This window comes from Mesitornis unicolor, unplaced genomic scaffold, assembly GCF_000695765.1.
Source record: "Mesitornis unicolor isolate BGI_N332 unplaced genomic scaffold, ASM69576v1 scaffold20795, whole genome shotgun sequence".
NCBI lineage: Eukaryota > Metazoa > Chordata > Aves > Mesitornithiformes > Mesitornithidae > Mesitornis > Mesitornis unicolor.
In genome coordinates, this window is record NW_010185067.1 from 5,341 (window position 1) to 30,375 (window position 25,035).

Sequence of the window (25,035 nt, forward strand, 5' to 3'; positions counted from 1 at the left end):
TCAGATTGTACATTTTGAGAAGGAAATTCGGAGGTGATGGTTTCCTCCAAGGTCATGATTGTGAAGCTCAATGAGAGCATGAATTGCTTCTTCCACAGAGTCCAGCCGGATAAGAGCCATTCTGGTGTCTTTGCTGAAGTATAATTAAAAACCATTATTAGTCCTAACCAAATTTTCACTGAACTAGTGAACACAGAAAAGTGACGCAAATATTTTTTCAGCCACATCACACACACTGAACACTCTACAGCAAAAGAATCAGAACTACTGCACCTGCCAAAATGAGATACTGAAACTATATAAATTGGCCTACAGTCATGCCATTCTCTCACCACAATACAGTTGAAAAAACAGCGTTGAAATAAGTCTTGGAGACTTTTATATCGTCCATATATATGAGATTATTCTAGCAGGTAGAATTATGCTAAAACAGTGCTGCCAAGCAACCTTAATGAATGTTAGAGCGGATTCATTGTCACCTTTTACATTACATTTTACATATACACAGCTTGTATTTCTTTTTAAAGAAGCAAGTATTTACTTTCCTTAAACTTACTTTACTTTGAACATAGGTGCAATTTGTCAAGATGCTGAATATTTTCATGTAATTATGCTCAAGTAGTATCTTATTTAAAATTTTAAGATCAATAAAAGCTGTCATAGCTGTATAGCTTATTCCTGTAGATACATGCACATTGAATTTTGCCTATAGTTACACATACATGGATTTTTTAAAAAAATAAATAAAATCAATTAGTCATCTTACAGGATGAAAGCTTGCTCAGCATTTTTACAAGAGAACTTACTGGAAGAATTTGAAGGCTTTCACAGTTGATCCAACACTTTCAAAAAGATTCTTCAAATCATCAACAGTAGCAAAAGGCCTATTTAAAACAAAACAAACAAAACCAGAACAAAATCCCCTTGACTTGTAAAAGAGCACAGAGTTCTGTAATAGTATAAAAAAAACCTCAAAAGTAGCTTCTATGCCAATGATTAATTTAATGTAATGTAAGTTCAGTACATTATCTCAAAAACCATTGCCCTAATCTTTGCAAAAAATTATAACACAAGATGGAATATGTGAAAAACAAAGCATATTGTCAAGAAAATGTAAACTGTATTTAAACTTGTAAAAAAAGAGCATTCTATCAGTTATCTTCTTTGCTAACAGTAAAAAAATGTGACAGTTAAAGGATTCACTTATTGTTAATGACACAGCAGAATGTCACAAATTCTCAGGAAACTGTAAAAGGCCAAGGAAATTTAAAGCTTATGTCAGACTTTGGAACTTAACATAACCTAAAAAAACCATCACCTTTCCAAGAAGATCACACATGTAGATACTCACGAAACATTGGAGAGATGCAGGGTAGCAGATGGAGGAAAGATGTTTCTAAAGTTCTTAGAGCCAGGCTTCTTATAGCGATGTAAAATGCTATTGCTATAGTCCTGTGTCAAACCTTCATCATCGTATCCCACACGAGGAAGTTGAACTGTGCTATGTTTTGAAAAAGTAGCACGGAGTATCTTTCCATAAAGCCTCTGTCCATTCAGGTAGCTGAGAGCTAACCAGGGGAAAGAGAATTTGACCAGGAATGAATGGAAGGGAAGAAAAAAGGATTCTTTGAATATTGTCTTCTATTTAGTGTCAGATTTCTCATTCTAAATTTAAACTGCCAACTTCCCTGTCTACCAGGTGGGTTATGTTATAACATTATATTTAAAACAAGTAAAAGAATGTAGTGTAACCTTCAGTCTACATGCAACAAAAATGCAAAACACCATTTCATTAAAGAGCAGTTGATTATTCTTAAATTGCTAGATACAGGCTAAACTACAGGAAAATTCTATGATGTACTAGTAAAATAAACTACAGGAATATTGTAGGATGATGCAATTCTAACATTAACTAGATTGAGATTCACAGGATTTTTTTTAAACCACTACAGAAAAGTAATTTGTTTACATGAAAGCAAACATCATTCTAAACATAAAAAGGAAATGTTTGTATGTATTAAAGCATCACAATGACGTATTTAACTTTTTTATACTTGTCACTGACAGCAAATTTCTCATCTATATCATGCTCATGCTAGTCTGAAGCATAACTGTGCCTTAAAAATCAGTACCTAGGTGTGCCTGGGTTGAATCTGCCATCTGGACCAAAGCATGGTCTCTTTTCTTAAACATGATCTTCACACGATGCACATCACCATACACCCCTGTTGAAATCCAGAAAGGAAATTTGTCCAGAGGATTACTACAGACAGCACGAGGGCAAGGCTGTTTCTTTTTACTAACATTAGCATTAGAAAGAATAATCACCTTGTTAAACAGGTTAATTTATATTATTAAAACCCAGGATCTTAGTCATAGAACAGTATGTTTATATTCAGCTTTTAAATAGTGTAACAGTGTTGAGTTGTCTTAACAGAGGCATATTAAAATACTACTGTGCCAACAAACTGTCCTCTGCAGCTAACATACATGCCAATTCTGTATGCCATTTCCTCTGATGTAATCTTTGTTTTTTCATCTTTGCTTTCCCATTCTCTGCAGTAAACAAATTGGACCACACAGAGGAATTCTTCTGGCATTGTAACCATTTGCCTTTTTGGTACCTGTGTTCTACAACTACTGTCTCAAATAATTGTCATTTTAAAACCAACACATTCTCTTGTGCATTTTTTGGACAAAGACAGAACAATGGAGCTTGCATTAACCAGCATGTGTCAGATAAATAAAAAGAATGCTAGCCCTATAGTTTCTCAAGGTATATTTGACATATCTTACCAAACAGGATGAAAAGTCCATATGGTGAGATGGCCTGTTTAAATGATAAAATTAGTATATTATTTTTAAAGCCATGCAAATAAAGAAATCTATTCCGTAAGTGCATGGTAAACAAAAAGAATGGAAGAGATACTGCACACTAATGCATAAACCTGTCTCTCCAAAAGCCATTTCTTGCAGTAATTACAGTGTGCAGCATTCTTGTTAATATATATTTGCTACACACATATAAAATATTTAAACAATGTCAACTCATGCATTTTCATCACTCAAGACTCAGTCTCTCATGCTAAAGAAGTTATTTATATTTAAGTGGTTTAATTATTTGAACTTATTCTTTCCAAGGTAGCAGTTCATTCTCTGAAAAACGAAAGACATTCGCTAAACAAGAAAGAGCATTCAAGAACTCCTTTGTATTTGCTAAATAGCAGATAACACCTACAAAACTAAAAGCAGTTGATTCAAAACATGTTTGCTTTGTCTTCAGTTTTGTCTCCATCTCTGTAAGTGACCATGACATGCTAAAGGGACACACAAACCATTTAGCTATTTATATATGATGCATATAGAAAGTGGTATTGCATTCTGTAATTTTTCTCCAGTGATTTTTTGTTAATTCCTTGTTTATCAAGCTCCCCAAGCATCAAAGAAGATAATTTACATCTTAACACAGCTATATTTGATTCAACTGAGGCAAAGGTTTTGCTAGTAATGAGTACTAAAAATACCTGGTATCAGGAGCAACTACACACACTCTCTTGCCCTATTGCTTCTCAACTCACAACAGTAGAAATGTGTAACAAACATAACTAAATTATATAAAAACAGAAGGTACTGCAGCCTAAGTGTAAGCCCATACCCTTTTATCATCAGCATTTAGTAATAAGGAACAACTACTATCAATGTAAAATTTAAGTGCTTCTAGAGTTTATCCTTCTGGCCCAAATATTTTAATCCAGCACAGAGTTTATTTAAAGATATTTCTTAACCAAATGAGACTGCAATATTTCTACTGAAAATGGTTTTTTGGAAAACAAACAGCCAGTTTAAAAATCACGAAGGAATGTTCAAGTGCACTCTGAAACCCTGCAACAGGGGAGAAATAGAGATTGAAATAAGTCCAACCTGATTTTCTATACACAGAAAAGTGAAAGGGCTCAGACAAACACTACTGTAGAACAACTGTTACACAGTTGCCAAGAAATGTATTTACAACAATTTATACTTCCAACAATTACTGTTGTTGTACATTCTTGTTTTTTCACCTTTTAAGTTGAGCATTATTTAATGCATTTATGTAGTATCATGCATTGCAGCACAAAGTTTTACATGGCAACTTCTTAGATATTAGTATTAAGTAAAACAGCAATGTTGTGAAAATAGCTTTGACCTGTGCTTCTCATATGCTTACTCTTAAAAAACACTCTTAAGTAATCATCAGAAATTAACTGGTAAGATATATTGACAAATCAAAGAAAAATTGACTTGTCTTACAGTCTGCATCTGCAGCTGTTTCTTTTGATGCTTTCTGTGGAATTCAGCTATTAGTACAAAAACACCACCACAGCAATTACTTGTAGATTAAATGAACTGGTCACAGATTTTTAAACCTCAACAACAGGAAGGTATCAGTTCTATGGTTAAGTGAATCTGACAAGCATATAAAGCAAAAATAATTTTATTTTTTTTGTAATAGAACTGCTTATCAACAGTAAAGTAGAACTGCATTTTAAGTCATGGCCTTGGTAAAGCTTGATTTTTATTCTTTTAAGTGATGTACATTGCTATTAATTATGCATAGATCAGTGTGTAATATTTGAGTAACAGGAGTACGCTTATAGAACAATCTATGTCATTTCCACTATAAAAATAACCATCCAAGTTGTCCATGACAATTTGACTGCCAATATATGAAAAAAAAAAAAATCTGTGTGGTACTATAAAAAGTGAACATGTGTATCATTAACTTTTAAAAATGGGTTACAGTGATGTCAATATTAAAGTACCTGTGTTCTTCCTCTCCAGTCTGGGAAGAAGTTGCAAAACTAGAAAGATCCTATCAATGTTCTGAAAGGTACTTGATCTGGTATGCTTTTATCTCCTTCTCTCTTCTGTCCTGTTTCTCTAACTCCTCATGTTTTTTAACAAATGAAAAATTTTTCGGCTTCTTTAATGATAAAGTAGTACACAGAGATATCAGTAAACTTAGTCATAATACATGTTGTTTGTCTCTTCAAGCATTTCTGATGTCTGACCATAGACATAGTCTAATTACTAGCTACACTGCTAACAGAGATTTCCTAAAGTAAATTGTGTAAGAAAGCTTTTCACTGCTGACTAGAGTTTTGTAAAATTCATAAATACTGCAAACTATCTCAAACAAGAATAGAGCTGTCCTGTTTTTTATGTTATCAGTATAGAAATTTCCTCTCTTATTCCTTCAGCTAATGTAAATTTGCAAGAACAATTCTGGCACTTGGTGCAAGTTGATATTTGCATCAGTTCCACCAACCAAACTTACCTCAGCATTGAGGTTGCTGACAAATAACACAGAATTTCCTGAAGCAGAAGGAAGGCCAGGAATAGTAATCTGTCCAGACACTGCAGATGTGGGGACTGCAAGAGGACCAACTGCTCCAGGAAAAGCTGGAACTGAAGGACCTGGAAGGGTATTAATAGCATGACTTGACATCTCAAAGTGGAAAAGCCATTTTAGAATATAAAAGCAGACGATGTTTGGCAAAAACATCACTATTAAATTAAAAAAATGCTTTTAAGAATTTTAATTATTCCCAGTTTCTGATCAATAAATCAGGAAGCACCTACCCTCCAGAGATGATGAAATATTCAGCTACACCAACAGATCCAAACAAAAGGGGACATAAATTGCAGCCCAAGAAAGACGAAAAATAATTTAGCACAAAAGTTTATCCTGTGCTAGAAAGGAAGAGATCACTGAGTCTAGAAGACTATTTATTTCTCATTTTATAGCCAGAAAAGGGGAAACTTCCTGCTTTAGCTTTGAATGTCACTGAAGTATTACAATTCTTAGAAAAACAGATTATTAGTTTCTTCTCTTGCAGGTAATCTTTATCATGGCACTTAATTTCTTCACTTATTAAATTATAAATTACATCAACTTATGTTTTTTATTACAGAAAGTAATTTTACTGAGTAATATAAGAATTGGAATGACTCAAATGAGTATTGTGTTCTGACTGCTGTATTTGAAAACAATTTGCTCTGAACACGTGTATTCAGATAGACCACTAGCCCCAGATGCAAACACCATATTTTTAGAAAATAGAAACTTACCAGCACCTTGAAGAAACCCCATGCCTGAGGTATACACAGGAGCCCCTGCATATGATGGGTGGACCACATTTTGGATTCCTAGAGAGAGCAAACTTATCTAATTAAAACCGTTGTTTAAAGTTTTAGAAAACAGAAGAGACTTTAGCAATGAGAATCAGCTTCCGGTGTTGCTATTCTGAATTTGGTCCATGATTACTTCTTTTATAAAATGGCTGTAAAATTCTCATTGAAATTCAAGATTGTGTTTTACAAAGACAATTTTCAGCCACTTTTGAAGGCAAATTTTCCAATCAGCCTTTATGTCCCTCTCTAAAACGAAGTCAGAGCCGAATGTAACTTAGACAAATTTGAATAGGAAAGCACAACATAGATTAGTATCTGTTAAGAGACCAGTGAGGCAACGTTCAATAGTTTTTATTCACACAATGGACATGCATTCTGGAAATTTTCTGGAAGTAAATACACTCAAAGACTTTCCTCAATTATGAAATACAACTATGTCCTAGATATTTCTAAAAGCAGTATAGGCTAAATAATACAAACAACTACAATGAATCTGAGGTTCTGAATATTACTAGCTACTGAGATGAATAAAGTAGACATATTTTCTTTTTAAGGAGATGTACTTTCCCAGCTTGTATTACTTCAGAAATAACCATTTTTTTAATGGTTCTCCTGGCAACCACAAGCCTTAAAGAGATTTGGAATATCAACATATGTAGAGTCCTAGACTCAAAGATAGCTCAGTGATTTCCACATTACTATGTGGAGTTAAGCACTACATGGGGCAGCACATGACCTTGTGTTTTAAGAGGCACTTAGATAACAAGCTTGAGTTGTGGATTCTTTCGTATGTTAGCATACTAGGTTTTTTTTAAAGAAGGCATGTACAATCAGCAAACACATTCTGCAAGCCTAACAACTTGTCTGTTTTAATACTCAGACCTCTACCATTAACTAAAATAGCTACATTCACTAACAGATGGTTATTGATAGGGATGATACAATATCATAAGAAGTACCCCTTATGAATTACAAAAACAACAAGTGAAACAGACACCACGGATCAAATATTCATGAATACTGCATCACATTACACCTTCTCTTATCTGCAGCAACAAAGCATCTTTCATACAAACAACTGAATACATTTATCACACCAAAGCAAGTCATTGTGTTCTTGAAATACACACAATGGTGCATTACACTGACAAGTTCTGGCAATATAGGTATTAATCACTTATTCGCAACCCAAGAATGGTAATGGAAACATTAATGAAGAAATAGATAAAGCACTTTTATGCTGCCAAATAAGACCTGCATGCTGTACACTGATACCAAAATCAGGCAAGCAAAAATTATCAAACAGAGATAATGCAGAAAGATCTGTAATTCTTTGTTGCATATTTTTATGTGTAAAATAATTTGCTACATGGCTAGCAGCTAGCTTTCAAAGCAAGCCAATTCATTTCTCTCTGCTTATGCTCAGTAGGTGAGGTAACTCTTTAAATGCAAAATGTTCACAAAATCTGCTTGTTTGTAGTGCAGTGTCTTTTCCACCAAAAACAACAGCAAAAAAAAAAAAGAGGAAAAAAGTTTCAAGAGCAGTTCAGTTTTGCTATTAAGATAATTTCAAGTCTACAGAAAAATTGATATATTGTTCTGACAGTTACCTGCTTTACCTTAATTCTCCATGAAAACGACATCCACTAGTAATAACATAGGAAGTAAAAGTGCTGACATTTATTCCAAATGTCTTTTCCTTATATCTGGCAACTGAGGACTATCAGCACATGCTTATGGCAAGATATGCATGTTGTTACCACTTACAGAAAGGCTAGAAGCATGCTTCTCCCAGTCTGCAGCTATTTTTTCAAAAGAAAAATATCTATGAAGCTGCTTCACTGTGACTGCACTACAAACAAATTTTGATACAGACATCAGACTCTCCTTTACAACACCACCTGTGCTCTTCTTACTGTTACAGTAAATATTCAGACTGAAAACAAGACTGCTAGCAATGACAAGTTAGAAGACAGAGAGAAGGAACTGGAGAAGCACCCATGTGTTAGCCTCCTAAAGCACGCATATAATGTTATCTCTGCCTTACAAGCAAGTTTGTCCTTATTCCACTGTAATTATACTTTTTCTTTAGAATTTCAAATTATGTAAGTCTAATTAATCAGAACATATCAGATCTATATCAGCATATTCCATGAAGCTGTATGCCAAATCCTCAAAAAAAATTATAAAGATAGTTGTGTATTACATGAAGATCCAAAGCCTGCATTTAGGAGGACCAGCAAAAACAATCAAGAAAGTAGTGACTGCAACTCACTTTCATACTCTAATCTAAGCTACCAGAGCCAACTATCCCAAAAAACTAACCAAACCCACTATATGCCCTAGCTATCACAGAACACTACATTAAAAAAAAAAAAAAGAATTCTTCCCAAGCCCTTGCTACTATTCTAACCAACTGCACAACTCTTAGATACCTATTCAACAGCTGAGACAGTTCTTAGCTGCATAATATTGCTACTAGTTGCTGTTAGAGAGAAGGAAAAATAGCCAAAATAATTCATATTGCATTCTGAGCACTTCTACTCAGTCATCAAATAAATCTGTTTTGTGATTTGCAATATTACCGAAATTGATTAAATGAGCACACCAGAGCTATTTATGCCAAAAAGGCTTCTCCAGTGTGGATTCAAGCAGACACTGTCTCCTTTATGTCACGGAAGTGACTTCTAAACTTCAAGAAAATTTCTAAAATTTTATCTTTCAGAAGGAGACTACAAAACATACATAAATAACTCTAGCATTTCTAAGTTTCTTATGGTTTGTTTTGTTACAGCAGGCAGTTATCCTAAAATATCAACAAGAGCTAACACCCTTAAAACACTAATTTTCAAGCAGCTCAGGCAACCAGTGTAAATTTTGGATTATTGCCATTGATCGTTCTGATAAGCAACATTTATATTCTACTGCCTGTACCAGTGATTTAATTTGACAGCAGTTTAGAAACATAGCTTTTTGACAATGAATTTGCCCAAAAGCATTCCTCCTGTTTCAGTTTCAGATATTAATTTATCTTGATTATGACTTTCTGCTTTCCATATAAATTTTACTGGACCTAACAAACAGAAGTGTACACAAAATGTACCATTTTGTCAACCTGATATGCAGCCACAGCAAAAATGCAACGTAAAAAGCGTAATTATCTTACTGTGTATTTATCATTAAAAGTGAGGATTTCTTACCAACAGCAGAAGTTGTGGGTAGCTCCAGGGCTGGTTGGCTCATTGCACAAGGAAGGTCCAGGCGAGTAAAATCTCTGCTTCTCTCAGTGTTGTACGATATGTTAAGGCTAGTGAACTTGGAGAAATCAATACGCAGAGTGCAGCATCCAGTGTAGACACTTTGGCCATCCAGAGTCTAAAGAAAAATAATTACATTTTCAGAGACAATATACATAGTGGTAGCCACCACTGTAAGTTTATTTTATTTTCACCCTACAATTGTACCCAAACCAAAATTAATCTTCTATTTTTAAGGTGCTGCTTTTAAACAGCAAGTAGACAATTAGATTGACACTATCCTTACCTAAATGTCCTCTATAGAGTACTAGTGTAGTCCTCTAATTAGTAAGTATTACATCAACTTGTGACAATGGAAAAATCATAACTAAGCATGACTTGTCTTTCTAGCTGTGCTTCTACTCTTACTTGCCCCCTACTCAATAAATTATATCAGATGCTAGTAGCTATACTATTTTGGAGATTTTTATTGTACAGAACTGTCCCTTACTTAAGCTGATGAAGGGTTTAGAGCACAAGTCTCATGAAGATCAGGTGAGGGAACTGGGGTTGTTTAGCCTCCTGAACAGGAGGCTGAGGAGAGACATTACTGCCCTCTACAACTACCTTAAAGGAGGCTGCAGCAAGGTGGCGGTCAGTCTGTTCTACTTTGTAGCTAGTGATAGGATAAGGGGTAATGGCCTCAAGTTGTGTCAGGGGAGGTTTAGGTTGGATATTAGGAGGAATTTCTTTACTGAAAGGGTTGTCAAGCATTGGAATGGGCTGCCCAGGGAAGTGGTTGAGTCACCATCCATGGGGAAGGACTGTATCCTCTGGGGAAGATCTACACTGGAGCAGGGGAACAGTGTGAGGAAGAAGTAGCTGCAGAGACAATATGTTATGTACTGACTGCAAGCCCTATTCTCTGTCCGCCTACGCCGCTTCAGGGAACAAAGTAGAAGGGTTGGGAGTGAAGTTGAGCCTGGGAAGAAGGAATAATAGTGTGGGTAAGGTGGTGTTACTTTTGTTTTTGTTCCTTACTATCTTACTCTATCTTTAATTGGCAATAAATTAAATCAATCTTCCTTAAGGTGAGTCTGTTATGCCTGTGATGGTAATTGGTGAGCCATCTCCCTGTCCTTATCTCAACCTACAAGCTTTTTCATCTTATTTTTTCCCTCAGTCCTGCCAAAGAAGGGGAATGAAAGCAGCTTGATGGGTGTCTGGCAGCCAGCCAAGGCTAACCCACCACAGAAGATACACCTAAAATAGGTGAGATTTTCTTCATTACTAAGAATGTGCATTTTTAAAATCAGAGTACAGCTCATTTGAAATTAAGAAGTTTAAGGTGAAAAACACTGATTACTGTAAATTTCTCATTAAAATTTGAACAAGTAAAACATGTAACATTCATCTAATCTCTAGGCATTTAACTACACTACTCTTAGTGTTTATCCTCACTAAAAATATTCCATTTAGTTCAAAAGGTAAAAGACTTTGGTCAGCTACAGTTACCATCACTGATTACTACTGACAGCTCTGATTTCTGTTCCGATAGACTCATGCAGGTCTTGGGGTGTGTGCTATACATTTATGCTTGCAGTTGATGATCATAGCATCACAGAATGTGTTGGGTTGGAAGGGACCTTTAAAGCTCACCCAGTCCAACCCCCTTGCAGTGAGCAGGGACAACGTTACCAGATCAGGTTGCTCAGAGCCCCATCAAGCCTGATCTTTATTATCTCCAGGGTTGGGGCCTCCACCACCTCTCTTAGCAACCGATTCCAGTTAGATAGCATGCTATCCTCTTAATTAATGAGGGATGTTAAAATTATTTATGTGCAACAAAAGTATTAGAATAATGAGAAGTCATAGGTTAATGATCAAGCTATTCCTAAGGTTCCCCATTTACTGAGGGAATGGGAGTGGAGAGAGAATCAACAAGAATAAACAATGCTTACCATTTTGGCATAAAATGCATTAACTGGATCAGAATACTGGAGCAAAGCTTGCAATAGACTGTTCTTAGTAAATATGACAATCTTCAAGACAGTTCCAAATCTAGAGAAAACCTGAGAAGGAAGAAACATGGACTTTCAAAAACAATGAATAATTCACGTACACTAAAGACTAGCATTTAAAACTTCATATAAATTTCTGAAAATTATTTCTTTTGTGAGAGCTGAACACAAATTGAGTGAACTCAGAATTTTGTTACAGATTATTAAAAAAAAAATCTTAAAAAAGAGGCTACAAAAGATGGGGAAGAAGGGCAAAATTTTCTTAAAGATTTAGCAATGGCTGTTCAACTAAGAGCAGGGAAGGCCAGCCCCAACAGCCATTTTCTAGTGTCTGCAGAAAAACTGGGGGTAATCAAAGCTGAGGTTTGAGGCATGGATTTTCAGAAGTCAGTTGAGATAGGAACTGCAAACTGCCTTTCAAGGTATCCACCTTTGCATTGTGTACTTCAAAAAAATTCTGCAAATTTAGTGATCAAAAATACATTTTAAATAGTTGATGTGTCTACAAATTAATTATGAAGACTCACTGTCCAAGCTAGAAGAAAAAGAAGGAAACAAGCAAGACAAAAGGCTAGTTTGGTACCTAATCCCTCTAATTTACAATTGAATGTTATTTGATTTATTGCAAATGCAAACATTGCAGAAAAATTTTAAAAGGCTGAAATTATAAATATATATACACTCAAAGTGAGTGTGTGCAATACATGAAGATGTCTATACAAAAGCAAATCCATAAAGAATGGGGACAAAAGTATAGTTAGGACATATCATGTAAGTGCAGAAAAACGCTGTCCAAATTAACAGAGGACAGATGAATTTGGGAAGTACTAACTGATTTAGAACTAACTGTTAGAATTGATGCAAAGTCTGGAAAGCAGAACCCCACCGAAAAGTATTAAGCCTAGAATAGAAAGAAGGCCAGAGATAAGGACAAACACGTCTTGCCAGACTATTAAGCCTAGAATCACAGATACAAGAAACACTGTCCTAACCCTTTGTGCCTAGTTTTTAGTCTCTCAGAAACAAGGATTTTATGCTGCAGTCTTCATTTTGTAGTAGAACACAGAACAGAAACCCTTTTCATAGCAATTTAGAATTAGTGATTGAGTTCCTGCTCATAAACCACTTCCCATTAAGAAAGGCCTAACTACAGCTTCTGAATGCATGCTTTTCCATGTTTATTCACAAGACTAAATAGATCTTTTTAAGATAATGAAATTCCAGGTATTTTTGTTTGGTTTTAATCCTAAAACCCACTGTATATATCAATTTTGCTTCTGCAAAGATGACACTGAATATTCTGTTTCTTATAAGTATTTTAAGGTCAATTGCAGTTTAAAAAGAAGTGTTAGTTTCTTGACAAGCAGTTATAATTTACAAATTATAGCCAAAGTTCTGGATGACCACTTGCCTACTAGTGTTCCATATGATGCTATACTTATCAGTGAAAATTTTCATTTTCATTAACCTTACTACGCTTAAAAAGTAACGCTACATAGCAGCTATCAGGCACAGAGTACTGCTTTAATTAGAGGAGATTACCCCCTGTTAAGAACTTCAAATAATCTCCCTTTTCAAATATTGCTTAATTTTCTAGATTTATTGCAAAAGTAGTTGAGTGAGGGTCATTAGGCAATTCAAATACTGAAAATATAGTTCTGCTACACTAAGTAAACATTAATCAAATTAAAGTACATTAACATGAAACTCCTCTTCCACTGCTTGCCTAGTAAACAAGCAAAAACATAAAAAACCCACAGAAGGTTAGATACAGGAATTGCTGTTGCACTGTTAAACCAGTACAGCTTCCATAACCACACATTTTGTTCTCAGGTTATTCTGAGTATGCTTTAATTCTAAAAACAGTTGACCTGTTCACTCAGTTCACTCAACAATGAGTGAACAATACTCATAGATACAAACAAAAGTTTAAATCAGGCAAATTGCTACATCAAAGTGACAATTAATATACTAGTTAATCAGTACCATGACAGGGGAGTTACAGAGAAAGAGGAAATATTAAGAGGTAAGAGAAAAAATAAAGTGTTGGTAACAATCAACTATTGTTTGAGATGCTAGTAGAGCAGCAAAAATCTTCATCCAGGGCTGCAGAATCTTGTAAAAACCTCCCAATTATTTTAAATCACATTAATTTAAGACACTCATGTTTGGGACATGTTTTTTACTGCCCAGATTTACTAGTAATTACAAAAGCTTTCAAGTTTGAAACCCTTTGCAATATCTGAAAAGAAAAACTATTGACAAGTCCTTCACACACAAATAGATAGTCTTGTAAAGTTATTGCTTTTAACCTTATAGCTCTCAACAACATAACACCGCTACTTGCAGGAGTAATGGTAATGTCTTTCACAGCTATAGCCCACCACTACACCAGGCTTTCAGAGGTAATGTAAACGTCATTCTAACAGTTGATGAACAATCAAAAACATTTGTCCAAGCAATTATACTTATTAAATAAGTTGTGCCGAATTATAAAAGTGAATATAAAAACCTAAAATAAATTACAAGAGTTACTTAGTACAAAGAGTGCTAAAATATTACTCCACTAGTTTATAACAGTGAGTGTTTCACTAGCTCATCATGTGGGCATAAATTAAAAGCAACACCTCGCATTTGTTGCTGCTTCCACAGAAGCCAAGGAACTAAAAGAAATGAAAGACATTAAAAGTTGAGTACAGAAGCCCTGTTTACTTTGATTTAATTTTTTTGTGCAAAGCTGATCCCAGCCTAGATCCCTAAATTGCAACAAATCATTTTAAAGTGACAGTCCTCATTCAAATGATTAAGGATTGACAGGTACTTAAAAAAAACAAAACAAAACAAAACAAAAAAAACCAAAAAACCCACCAAAACCAAACTTAATGGATTTCATTGGAACAGATTTAAACTATTTTTCTTTAGCAATCCTCATTACCTGATACAGCACATCTACAGTGACAGGGTACACAGGATTTTGAACAATGATTCGAAGAACAGAACCTTGACCTGAAGGGAGCCCACCTTCAGCGCCAAGACCACTTGTAACAGGCGGATTTCCAGACTGAATAGCATTCATAGCTTGCAATGTGGCTTGGGCATTCTGAAATCATGACACAGCAGAGACCACAATTACATGTACATGAATTATTCATATCTAAACAAAGTCCTCTTACAAAGAAAAGCATGTAAAATGCATTTCAAATGCTACTTTCAAAAAACACACTCCCTTTATCTGATTATCTATTCAAGTTCCATGTTAAAAGGTAAATCATATCTCTCCCTTCCCCTTCCTCTAAAAGAAGTCAGTTCATACTTTCATGGAATTATGACTTTCATTTTTAGTTAAACAGTTACTACTTTGTAATATCATATAGACAAAATTTTGCTTTGGTTCTGTAAGCTTTTGTTATTCTGGAGTTTTTCCAGCAAATCAATATAACGACAATATTGTAATAGACTAACAACCAGCCAGCATACCAAAAACTATTTACAAAGTGGAATGTAGTTACTCATAGGAAACAAACTGATAGGAAGGAGGATCTGATTACATGGAGACCATGAAAGCCTGTGGCGATGAAGAAGGGTGAGCCCTATCCCCAGCTGGTGATTGAAAATGAGGCTTCATAGTATTCTACAGCCTGGAGTGCTGTGAAGTGGAATCTGAGTAGGATGATGAGGAACAGGGCATGAGTTGCTTGCTTTCAGTTGTCTTCTATAATGCTATGGTGTGCCCATGTTACAGTAACTCCGGACGCTAGGAGAATGGCTGTGTTTAGTAAGGGCATTTCTAAAGGTTGAGTGGCTTGATTCCCATTGTGGGTCATTGTCCTCCTAATTCAAGGGTAGGGACTAAGTTGGAGTGGAAGAACGCTCACAAGAAACCTAGGAAGAAGAATTCTTCGGACGTAATCAATAAGATTATCTCATATCATAAGCCTTTTTGGACTGTGAGGGTGTGATGTCCTTGGAATGTGCCCTCTCAAACAATGTCACGTCATCATTGATGTATAACTAAGAATATGGAGACTAAACCTAAGACTAGGAGTTGGAGAGAGCTCAAATGGAATGGAATCCTACGGTAAGTCCAGAAGTAGTTAGTAGGGCAGCAATTGCTCCAAAGACGAATCAGGGGCTTGGGTCTACTATGTGGTATGAGTGTGCTTGGTGGGTTGTTAGATATTTTCTTGTAAGTACGGGCTTAGTAGAAGGACAAATACGTAGGCCTGAATTATGGCTACTGCTACCTCTAAGATAGTTAACAAGAGTAAGACTGAGGCAGTTAGAATGTATACTGTTGGTATACTAGGAAGGAAGGTAAAGATGGCTGTGGAGATAAGTTGGATTAGAAGGTATCCGCTTGTGAGGTTTGCTGTGAGGCAAACTCCTCAGGCTATTGGGCAAATTAGTAGGCTAATTGTTTTGATTATGATTAAGGCTGGGATTAAAGGTGTTGGTGTGCCTTCAGGTAGGAGGTAGATAGTAGGTTGGTTTCACAAGCCCATGAGGACAGTGGCAAGTCAGAGCAGGAAAGCTAGTGTTATGTTTATTGATAACTGGGTTGGGGTAAATGTGTATGGTAGGAGTCCTAGTAGGTTGATTGCCAGTAGGAATATTAGTGATGTTAGAATTAGGACTCACTTGTGGCCTGCTTTGTTTAGGGGAAGTATAAGTTGTTTTGTGATTAGGTGGATGAGTCATAGTTGGAGAGTGGATAAGCAGTTTGTGAGGGCTGCTGGCTGCCTTTGCTGTAAGAGCATATGTGGTGTCCACCAGGACACTCAGGTCCTTCCCTGCCAAGCTGCTTTCAAGTTCGTTGACCTCAGTGTACAATGGTGCCTCGGATTACTCCTCCTCAGATGCAGGAGGTGGCATTTGTCTTTGTTGAACTTAAAGAGGTTCCTCCTCTTACAGAGTCAATTTCTCCATGAAGAAAATTCTCCATATGGTGTGGGATATTCCTTTGCTCAGTTGGGGTCAGCTGTCCCAGCTGTGTCTCCTCTCAACTTTTTGTGCACTCCCACTGGTAGGGCAGCGTGAGAAGTAGAAAAGGCCTTGACAGTATGTAAGTATCACAAGCTACTATAAAGAAAACAAACTACCCTAGCCAATACCAATACACAACTCAAATGCAATTCTATCCTGTTAAATGGTTATACTTACAGTTTGATTAGGTAGAGCGTCAGTCTTAAGTTCTCTGTGATTGGAATACTGAATGTAAACAGACTGACCTTGGAGCTGAGGTGCACAAGAACTATAGTAGCTTATCAGATTAGCAGCGGCTTCCTCAGAATACATTTCCAAAAATGCCTGCAACCAATAAATAGCAGTATTCAGTGTTGTTTTGTTTACAGGAGAGAACAAAGCATCAAAGCACCATTTACTTGCAATTCCATTCTCAGTACAAAAAGTTCATGTGAAAGTACAGTACCGATTTATTCAGTATTAAAATGCATTTGAATGTGCATGCTTGTGGACATATCTGCTTTCGTAGAACCCCAGAATCACATAGGTTGGAGAAGATCATTGAGTTCAACTGCAAACCTAGCGCTGCCAACCTCCTTTCAGGTAGCTATAGAGAGCAATCAGGTCTCCCCTCAGCCTTCTGTTCTTGAAGATAAACAATCCCAGCTTCCTAGTGACTCCTCGTAAGACTTGAGTTCTAGACCCTTCATCAGCTTCAATGCTCTTCTCTGGACATGCTCCAGCACTTCAATGTCTTTTTTGCAGTGAGTGGCCCCAAAATTTAACACAGTATTTGAGATGTGGCCTCAGTAGTGCCGAGTACAGGGGGATAATCACTTCCTTAGCCTACTGGCCACATTATTTCTAATATAAGGATGCTGTTGGCCTTCTTGGCCACCTGGGCACACTGCTGGTTCATGTTCAGTCAGCTGTTGACCAACACCCCCAGGTCCTTTCCTGCCAAGCAGTTCTCCAGCCACTCTTCCCCAAGCCTGTACCATTGCTCCCCCCATCCATACTCCCCCAAGCCTGTACCATTGCATGGGGTTACTGTGACTAGAGTGCAGATGCCGGCATTTGGCCTTGTTGAACCTCATAAAATTGGCCTTGGCCCATCAATCCAGTCTGTCCACATCCCTCCGCAGGGTCTTTCTACCCTCAAGTAGATCAATATTCCTGCCTAACTTGGTGTTATCTGCAAACTTACTGAGGGAGCACTCAATGCCCTCATTCAGATCATTGATAAAGATATTAAACAGAACTGGCCCCAGTACTGACCCCTGAAGAACATGGTTTGTGACTGGTTGCCAACTGGATTTAACTCCACTGGCAGTCAGTTTTTTACTCAGTGAAAAGTACACCCATCTGAGCCATGAGCAGCTAATTTCTCCAAGAGAATGCTGTGAGAAACAGTGTGAAAGGCTTTACTAAAGTCCAGGTAGACAACATCCATAGCCTTCCCTTCATCCACTAAACAGGCCCCCTTGTCATAGAAGGAGATCAGGTTAGCCAAGCAGAATCAGCTTTTCATAAAACCATGCTGACTGAGCTTGATCACCTGGTTGTCTTGCACATGCCACGTGATAACACTCAAGATGAGCTGCTCCATAAACTTCCCTAGCATCAAAGTCAGACTGACAGGCCTGTAGTTCCCTGGATCCTCCTTCTGGCCCTTCTTGTAGATGAGCATCACATTTCCTAATTTCCAGTCAACTGGGACCTCCCCGGTTAGCCATGACTGTTGACAAATGATTGAAAGTGGCTTGGTGAGCACTTCTGCCAGCTCCCTCAATACCCTTATGTGCATCTCATCTGGACCCATAGGCCTGTGTGTGCTCAAGTGGTGTCACAGGTTGCCAATTTCCCCTTGAATTGTGGGGCTTCATTCTGCTTCCCATCCCTCTCTTCTCAGCTCAGGGGGCTGTGTACTCAGAGAACAACTGTTCTTACATTAAAGACTGAGGCAAAGAAGACATTAAGTATCTCAGCCCTTTCCTCATCCTTTGTCACTGCATTTCCCCTTGCATCCAGGAAAGGATAGAGATTCTCCTTAGCTCTCCTTTTGTTGCTACTGTTCTTACGGAAACAGTTTTAATTTGTCTTTCTTGCAGAAGACAGATTGCGTTTTAGTTGGGCTTTGGCCCTTCTAATTTTCTCCCTGCATAACCTCACGACATCATTGTGATCCCCCTGAGTTTCCTGCCCCTTGTTACAAAGGCCATAAACTCTCCTTTTTTTCCTGAGTTGCAACCAAAGTCGGCTAATCTTTTGGCTCATGGGCACAGCCTGGTCCTACACCTTTAACATTTCTTTCTTAAAGAATGTCCTGTTTTCCTGGACTCCTTCGCCCTTCAGGACTGCCTCCCAAGGGACTCTGACAACCAGTCTCCAAAACAGGTCAAAGTCTGTAGTCTGGAAGTCCAAGGCAGCAGTTCTGCTGGCCCTACTCCTTATTGCTCTGAGAAATGAAAATGCTACCATTTTGTGCTCAAGATGGCCTCCAACCATCACATCACCCACAAGGCCTTTCCTGCTCGCAAACAACAGGTCCAGTGCAGTGCCCTCCCTAGTTGGCTTACTCACCAGCAGTGTCAGGCAAGTATCTTCTACACTCTCCAGGAACCTCCTAGACTGCTCTCTGTCTGCTGTATTGTATTTCCAGCAGACATCTGGGAAGTTGAAGTCCCCCATGAGAACAAGGGCTAGCAATTGTGAAACTTCTCCTAACTTTTTATAGAATATTTCATCTGTCTCTTCATCCTGGTTGAGTGGTCTGTAAAAGACTCCCACCATGGTATCTGCCTTTTTGGCCTTCCCCCTGATTCTTACCCATAAACACTCAACCCAATTGTCACCATTAAGCACTAGACAAACAAATTGATTTGTGGGTTTCCTTAAGAGGTTTTACATTGTAAATACGGTAAGTCATTAAAGAAGACGTGGAATAAGTATGACATATAGGAAGCAATGCTGCTAAAAATACCACACTGTTAATGAATTTATTAGATTCCTGAATGCAAGCACTACTACCTAGGTAGCAGGTACACATATACCAATTGGAACAGCAGAAAGAGGACACTAAATTTCTATTAGCTTGTGCATTATATTAACCCATCTCAGTGCTCTAGAAAATTTTTCAATGAATGCCTATTATTTTTAGGATTTCAGTGTTTATCCATGATGTGAACTACCCAATCACATGTAAAAGGATTAAAAATACCCAACCTAAGCAATTTATTTAACTTCAAAAAAATACTAACATGTATGGTAATTATTTAATCAGGCAGGTTATTTCAAGACAGATGTCAACATCAGTAGTGACAAAGTAGTTCTTTATCATCTATATATTCTTACATAAAGTGGATATAATGTTTAGCAATATTATTAACAAGTTTCTAGATCATTATTTAATCCAAAAGTATATTAAAAACTTAAATATAAGACATCCTTTCAGATTTGAGAATATGAAAATCTTGAGCTATCAATGAAATATTTAGACATTGCTGCAATCATTTCAGCCAAATGCAATACCAAAAGGGACACAACATGAACCAGATCTTCAGCCATGCTCTTATAATTGAAACACTGAAAATTACATACCTGACCTTTTTCTTTTAGCATCAAGAGGTTGGTTACTTTGCCAAACGGGAGGCCTAGTGAAATTATGTCTACTTCAGTGACTTCCCTTGGAATATGACGAAGATGAAGAACACGTGAAGGGGAACATGCTGATTGGTCTGCATCAGAATTCGTCATGTCATTCCCATTCTCTAAAATATTTTATGCACAGGGATGGACAAGCAAACAAGTCAAACTTATTGCACAGTACAGATACCAAAACCTAGAAGAGATAAACTGTTGTCTCAGCACTGACATTGAGTTCTCTATATGTCTTTGAATCCTAGGAAAGGACAGATCATATATAACTAAATGATGTGTTTAAGAAGACCCTTCAGATGTTCCAAGTCTCCACTGCACTGAATGGTGTGGGGTTTTTTGCTTTGAGTTTTTTTATTTTCTTGTGTACTTTTTTGTTTGGTTGGTTGGTTTTGGTTTTTTTAGGTCTTACATACAGAGGCCAATAATTTCTTCCCAGATGCCCATGTAACATATTACACAGAAGGGCATGTAGTAACTGGGAGGCAATACATTCATTTTTTTTATTACTAACTTGTATTCCTGCATGGTTTGTTTCTTAATCAGATTCAGTTGCTACCACAAATAATTTTTTAGTTTTATTAAAGAAAGCCTGCTGTCCCACATGATTCTAAGTCTTAAAAAGTCTTTTAAAAGGACATATAGCAGAAAGGCATGAAATCTGAATGGTTCCTAAAGTCTTTCACTTTGGCAAATTGCATTTTTTTTTTTTTTTAAACATAGGCCTATTTGGATTCTGTCACAGGTGAGGGACCAATGGTTACATTTCAAGGAGTTGACTCAGAGTCCCCGAAAGCACTTTTAAGCAGAACTCCACATCTGGAACAGGCATATTGTTCTAGAAGCTATCACAATGGAGTAATAACTTAAAGCAGTAAAAATGAAATTAATTAGTCAAAATACAGATCCCCGTAAGAGATTTTCCTAAAGCAAGCTACAGAGGATTATGAGGCTCGAGGAAAAAAATACCCTAAACTGAAAGGAAATCGATGGAAATTTTCTCGAAGTGTAACTGCATACCACTTGAAGGTAGAAACAGCATTCTTTTTTCAGTTATGTGCCACAAACAGCTTCACTTCAGCATGAGAGACAGTCTTAACATCTCATGTGTTGCATTTACCCTTCCAATGAGAATCACAAAAGATTAAGAAAAAAATATCTATACAAGCTAACTAATTAATTTCAGATTTTGCTGTAGGTTTTTACTACAGTCTAAGACTGAGAAGTGGTTCACACAAGTGATTCTGTATAAGGATCTTTACAGAGGTTTACGAGTTTACTAATTTTTTCACTAGTGGGAGTCTGTAAAATTCCAAGTTAGAGGATCTTAGCCCCAACCATGGCATGCTAACAAGCTAAGTTAACAAATTCCCCCACCTGTAAAACAGAAAAGTCTGTTATACATTTATTTTTCCATCAAAATAATTTAAATCGCATCATGTGCTCTATGTGCATTCTGAAAAACGTGAACATGTGGCACACTTGTTGGGGATGAGACTTTAAGACAAACAGAAGTATATTAAATGCACATCAGTACCAAGCCACGACATGATCTATTACTACTAAAATCTAACAAACCACTCTATTTTGTTAAACCTATTTTTCAGGTTCAAAACGGATAAGATGTCATGGACTTTACTAAGTCAAGGACTGCTTGACTAAAGAAAGCAGGTAACTAAACCTAAAAGGAATTTTGCTTTTAGTTTAAGATGAGATATTCTCCCAAAAGCAGTACCCTCTGGGTTCTGATTCATTAGCAGAGGTGATGAGATGGAGCTAAGTGGCAAGCACAGCATTTTCTCTCTGCATCTTCACTGAATGTTACGGGGGTTTGCAGGTCAGGCATTAAGCCAAAAAGAACAGTGCTTACCTGAAAGGTATCAGTCCGTGTACATACAGTGTGCATCCTCTGTTTCACAATTTACCCATTAGCAAGCATACAGTAGGTCTAGTTGATCTGGCTTCTGAACAGTAACCAGTACCTGACCTAAAAATGCTAATAAAGTGCTTCTTTTCCTGTTGCAATTACATTGAGTTTTGTGGAACTTTAGATAAGCCATTGAATCAGCAATAAAATCTAGCACTCATTCCATCCCAAATATAAAGACTACAGCATTTTTTTAAACTATGCTTCTTTCTCCAGCTATTGATTCATATTAATTTTGATGCACAGAGATAATAATGTGTTTTTCCTGGAATCTAAATTTCAAAATTGATTTAGCAATACTTTAAAGTATGCCCAAGGTGATCACCTCTTCCAGATTTTACAATCAATTGTGTGAAAGCGAAAAATGCTTCCAGACAGACAAAGAGAAGCCTTATGAACAGTGAAATTCAGTGCCTGCTACTACAAAAGAAAGTTCATTATAACCATGATTCATGACTGGAACAAATATTTTCCAAGTGAGTAGCCTCAGATGAAGAAAGACAAAATGTCTCCTGTGATGTTTGTGACCCACCAGAACAAAAAAAACTGCTGCAGGTGAAGCAGTTGTATCAGGTAAAGAGCTGCATCTCAGTAGAGATGATATAAACTCAAAATGAAGTATAGGATTATCAGTGAGAATGAGAGGGTTTTTTGGTTTATTAGGAGACAAACATGTCTATCTTATTTTAAAGTTTAGTATCATGTAGACAACCTGAACATGACTATGAAACATCAGTGTTTGCACTGGTAATTAATAAAAAGCCATTTGAACTCAACACAAATTTATATTCCTTGCCAGCTGGTTTCTTCTCACAAAAATACCATCTACACAGGTCTGAAATATATTTCAGCTATTCAGTTACTGGGTTATAACTTAATGCTGTTTCAAGCTAAGCAGAAGCCTCTGGGACATCACACTGAATCGATTAGCAGAAGTATGAACAATCTGATGGGTGCAAGTCAAAGAAATGAAAAAGAAAAATCTTCAAGTTAGTTCCTCAGACTCTCCCTTCTCCTTACTCCTTATCTGAAATATAGCAAGTAAGTCTTAGACGCTTATCAAGAGGTTATCTGCTCTGCCCCTTGCCCCATTATAGAATCAACTATTTGGAAACCACTGCTGACAGGCAATTGTCTATGTCACGAGTTAGTTAATTTACATTACTTAACTTATGGAGCCATGGGCCATTAATACTTCAAGCCCACCTAAGCTGAAAGTACCTCTATAGCAAGTGGTCCCAGCTTTCTCTAACTTTCTACTTTTTTTATGATCTAAACCTACAGCTAACCAAAACCACTTACTACATCTTCTCCAACACACAGAGTGGGGGAGAGCATAAACTTCTTTGGATGGTAGTACTAGTTTGACATGTTAGAAGAAACACGTGACTCTGGTTTCACACTGAGTCATTACAGTGCTTAAATAGACCCAGTTCCCTTACCCTGCATCTGTCCATCTAGTGTCCCACCATCGCTCAAAAAACCCACTCTGCTGAAGACCAATCTGTGCAGATATGTAACAAACCAGATTAAGAAAACATCTGACCAAAGGAAAAAAAAAAATCCTACTGCTTCTCTTGCAAAAACACTACCATTCATTTCAACCCATGGAGAGACTGTCTGGGGAAAAGAACTGGCAGGAAAACATCTGAAGACAAATCACAGGACTGTCTACTGCTGCTCAGAAAGTTCTAGAAGTAGGGTAGAAAGTAGGAAGAAGGACACCCAAGGGAACCACCTTAACTTTTCATCACAAAACTGAAGTTGATACAGGATATTCATATTCTGTCTCTGTAATTCTGACAGCCTTGAAATACTTCAAAAGAGATTACTTTAAAATGCACAACTACAGGAAAATTGAGTAGGCACTTCAGCATCTGTACAGAAGGCTACTTACTTTGTCATGATTCTAGAAAATAGATACAGTTTCACCCATTTCAACTAGTCAGTTTTGGAACTCTTCCATACTGTCATTGAATTGGATAGATTACAGATTATAGTTCAGGCTTGGTAAGGCTGCTTATGGTGACAATAAAGAATACAATTTAAAACACATTTACAGATAAATCACACACTGTTGAAGAAGAACTGTGATAAAAACCTTCTTTTTTTTCCTGTATATATACCTGTAGCTAGAGCAGAATCACCCATGGTAAAAGGCTTGTTACTGACAGCAGAAGAAAGCAGCTTGTCAAGTCCACGCTAAAAAAAAAAACCCACAAAAAAAATACAAGATTACTAGTAAAATCTGTCACAGAGAAAGAGCTTGATATTAAAGCGCAACATCTCCTGTAATTCGTTCTTCCCAAGAATGTCTCCTTTCTATATACATTATCCAGTATTGCTGTGAAAGTATTTTTTCAGGAAAAAACATCAACCACACAACCTTTCCTTCTTCTATCCTTTTCCTTTTCTCAAGATGTTAGCAAGTTCAGCTGTGTTACACTTCTTACTTCTCTTATTACTTATCGCACTACAGTTTATGCTTTAAATAATAAAGAGTAACAAATGTTTATGAAAATAGATGAGCTGGCTGCCGGCTCTGGGTCTGCAATACAACATTGATTGCTTCCAGACATGAGTAAATGTCAGCATTTGTGACTGGACACAGTGGATCTTGAGAAAAACTAACTCGATACATATTTCAATACAGCTATAGCACTTTTTAAACCTAATCCTTGTCCTAAGAGTTTGATGGTGGATCATATATATTTAGAAAAAATACCAAAAATTGAAGTATATGCTTTAATAATACTGATTACTTGAGGCTCTGACTACTAACAGAGAAGAATTTGAGCACTACAGATTCTTCAAAAATCAGTGTCTATCTGCCATTTAAGTCTGTTTACTCTTTAAGACTGCTCTAGTAAGCAAGCTAAGCATCAGCTTCAGAATACCAACATGAAATTAGACCACAGCACCTCTGAAAGGTGGTTAAGGTTCCTGAAACTTTCACTATACTCACTCCTCCATAAAAGCATTTTCATGGAAAATGTTGAGACTAAGTGAATGGCTCTACAAGATGGAATAAGCTGAAACAACTCCTCACCACTTTGGT

At 36.9% G+C, this 25,035-nt stretch overlaps 1 protein-coding gene across 1 annotated transcript; it reads right to left on the bottom strand.

Annotated features, from left to right (window-relative positions):
- On the bottom strand, positions 1 to 24,179 carry LOC104534188 (polypyrimidine tract-binding protein 3-like; the record flags this gene model as incomplete). The annotated part of the gene is made up of 13 exons (XM_010184717.1): positions 1 to 133; positions 807 to 884; positions 1,352 to 1,568; positions 2,133 to 2,225; positions 2,797 to 2,830; positions 5,318 to 5,457; positions 6,112 to 6,189; positions 9,375 to 9,549; positions 11,372 to 11,482; positions 14,367 to 14,531; positions 16,592 to 16,738; positions 19,994 to 20,162; positions 24,094 to 24,179. Coding segments are annotated over 13 exons (1,626 nt in total), but the record flags the coding sequence as incomplete, so codon positions are not given.
- Positions 24,180 to 25,035: the final 856 nt, after the last annotated feature.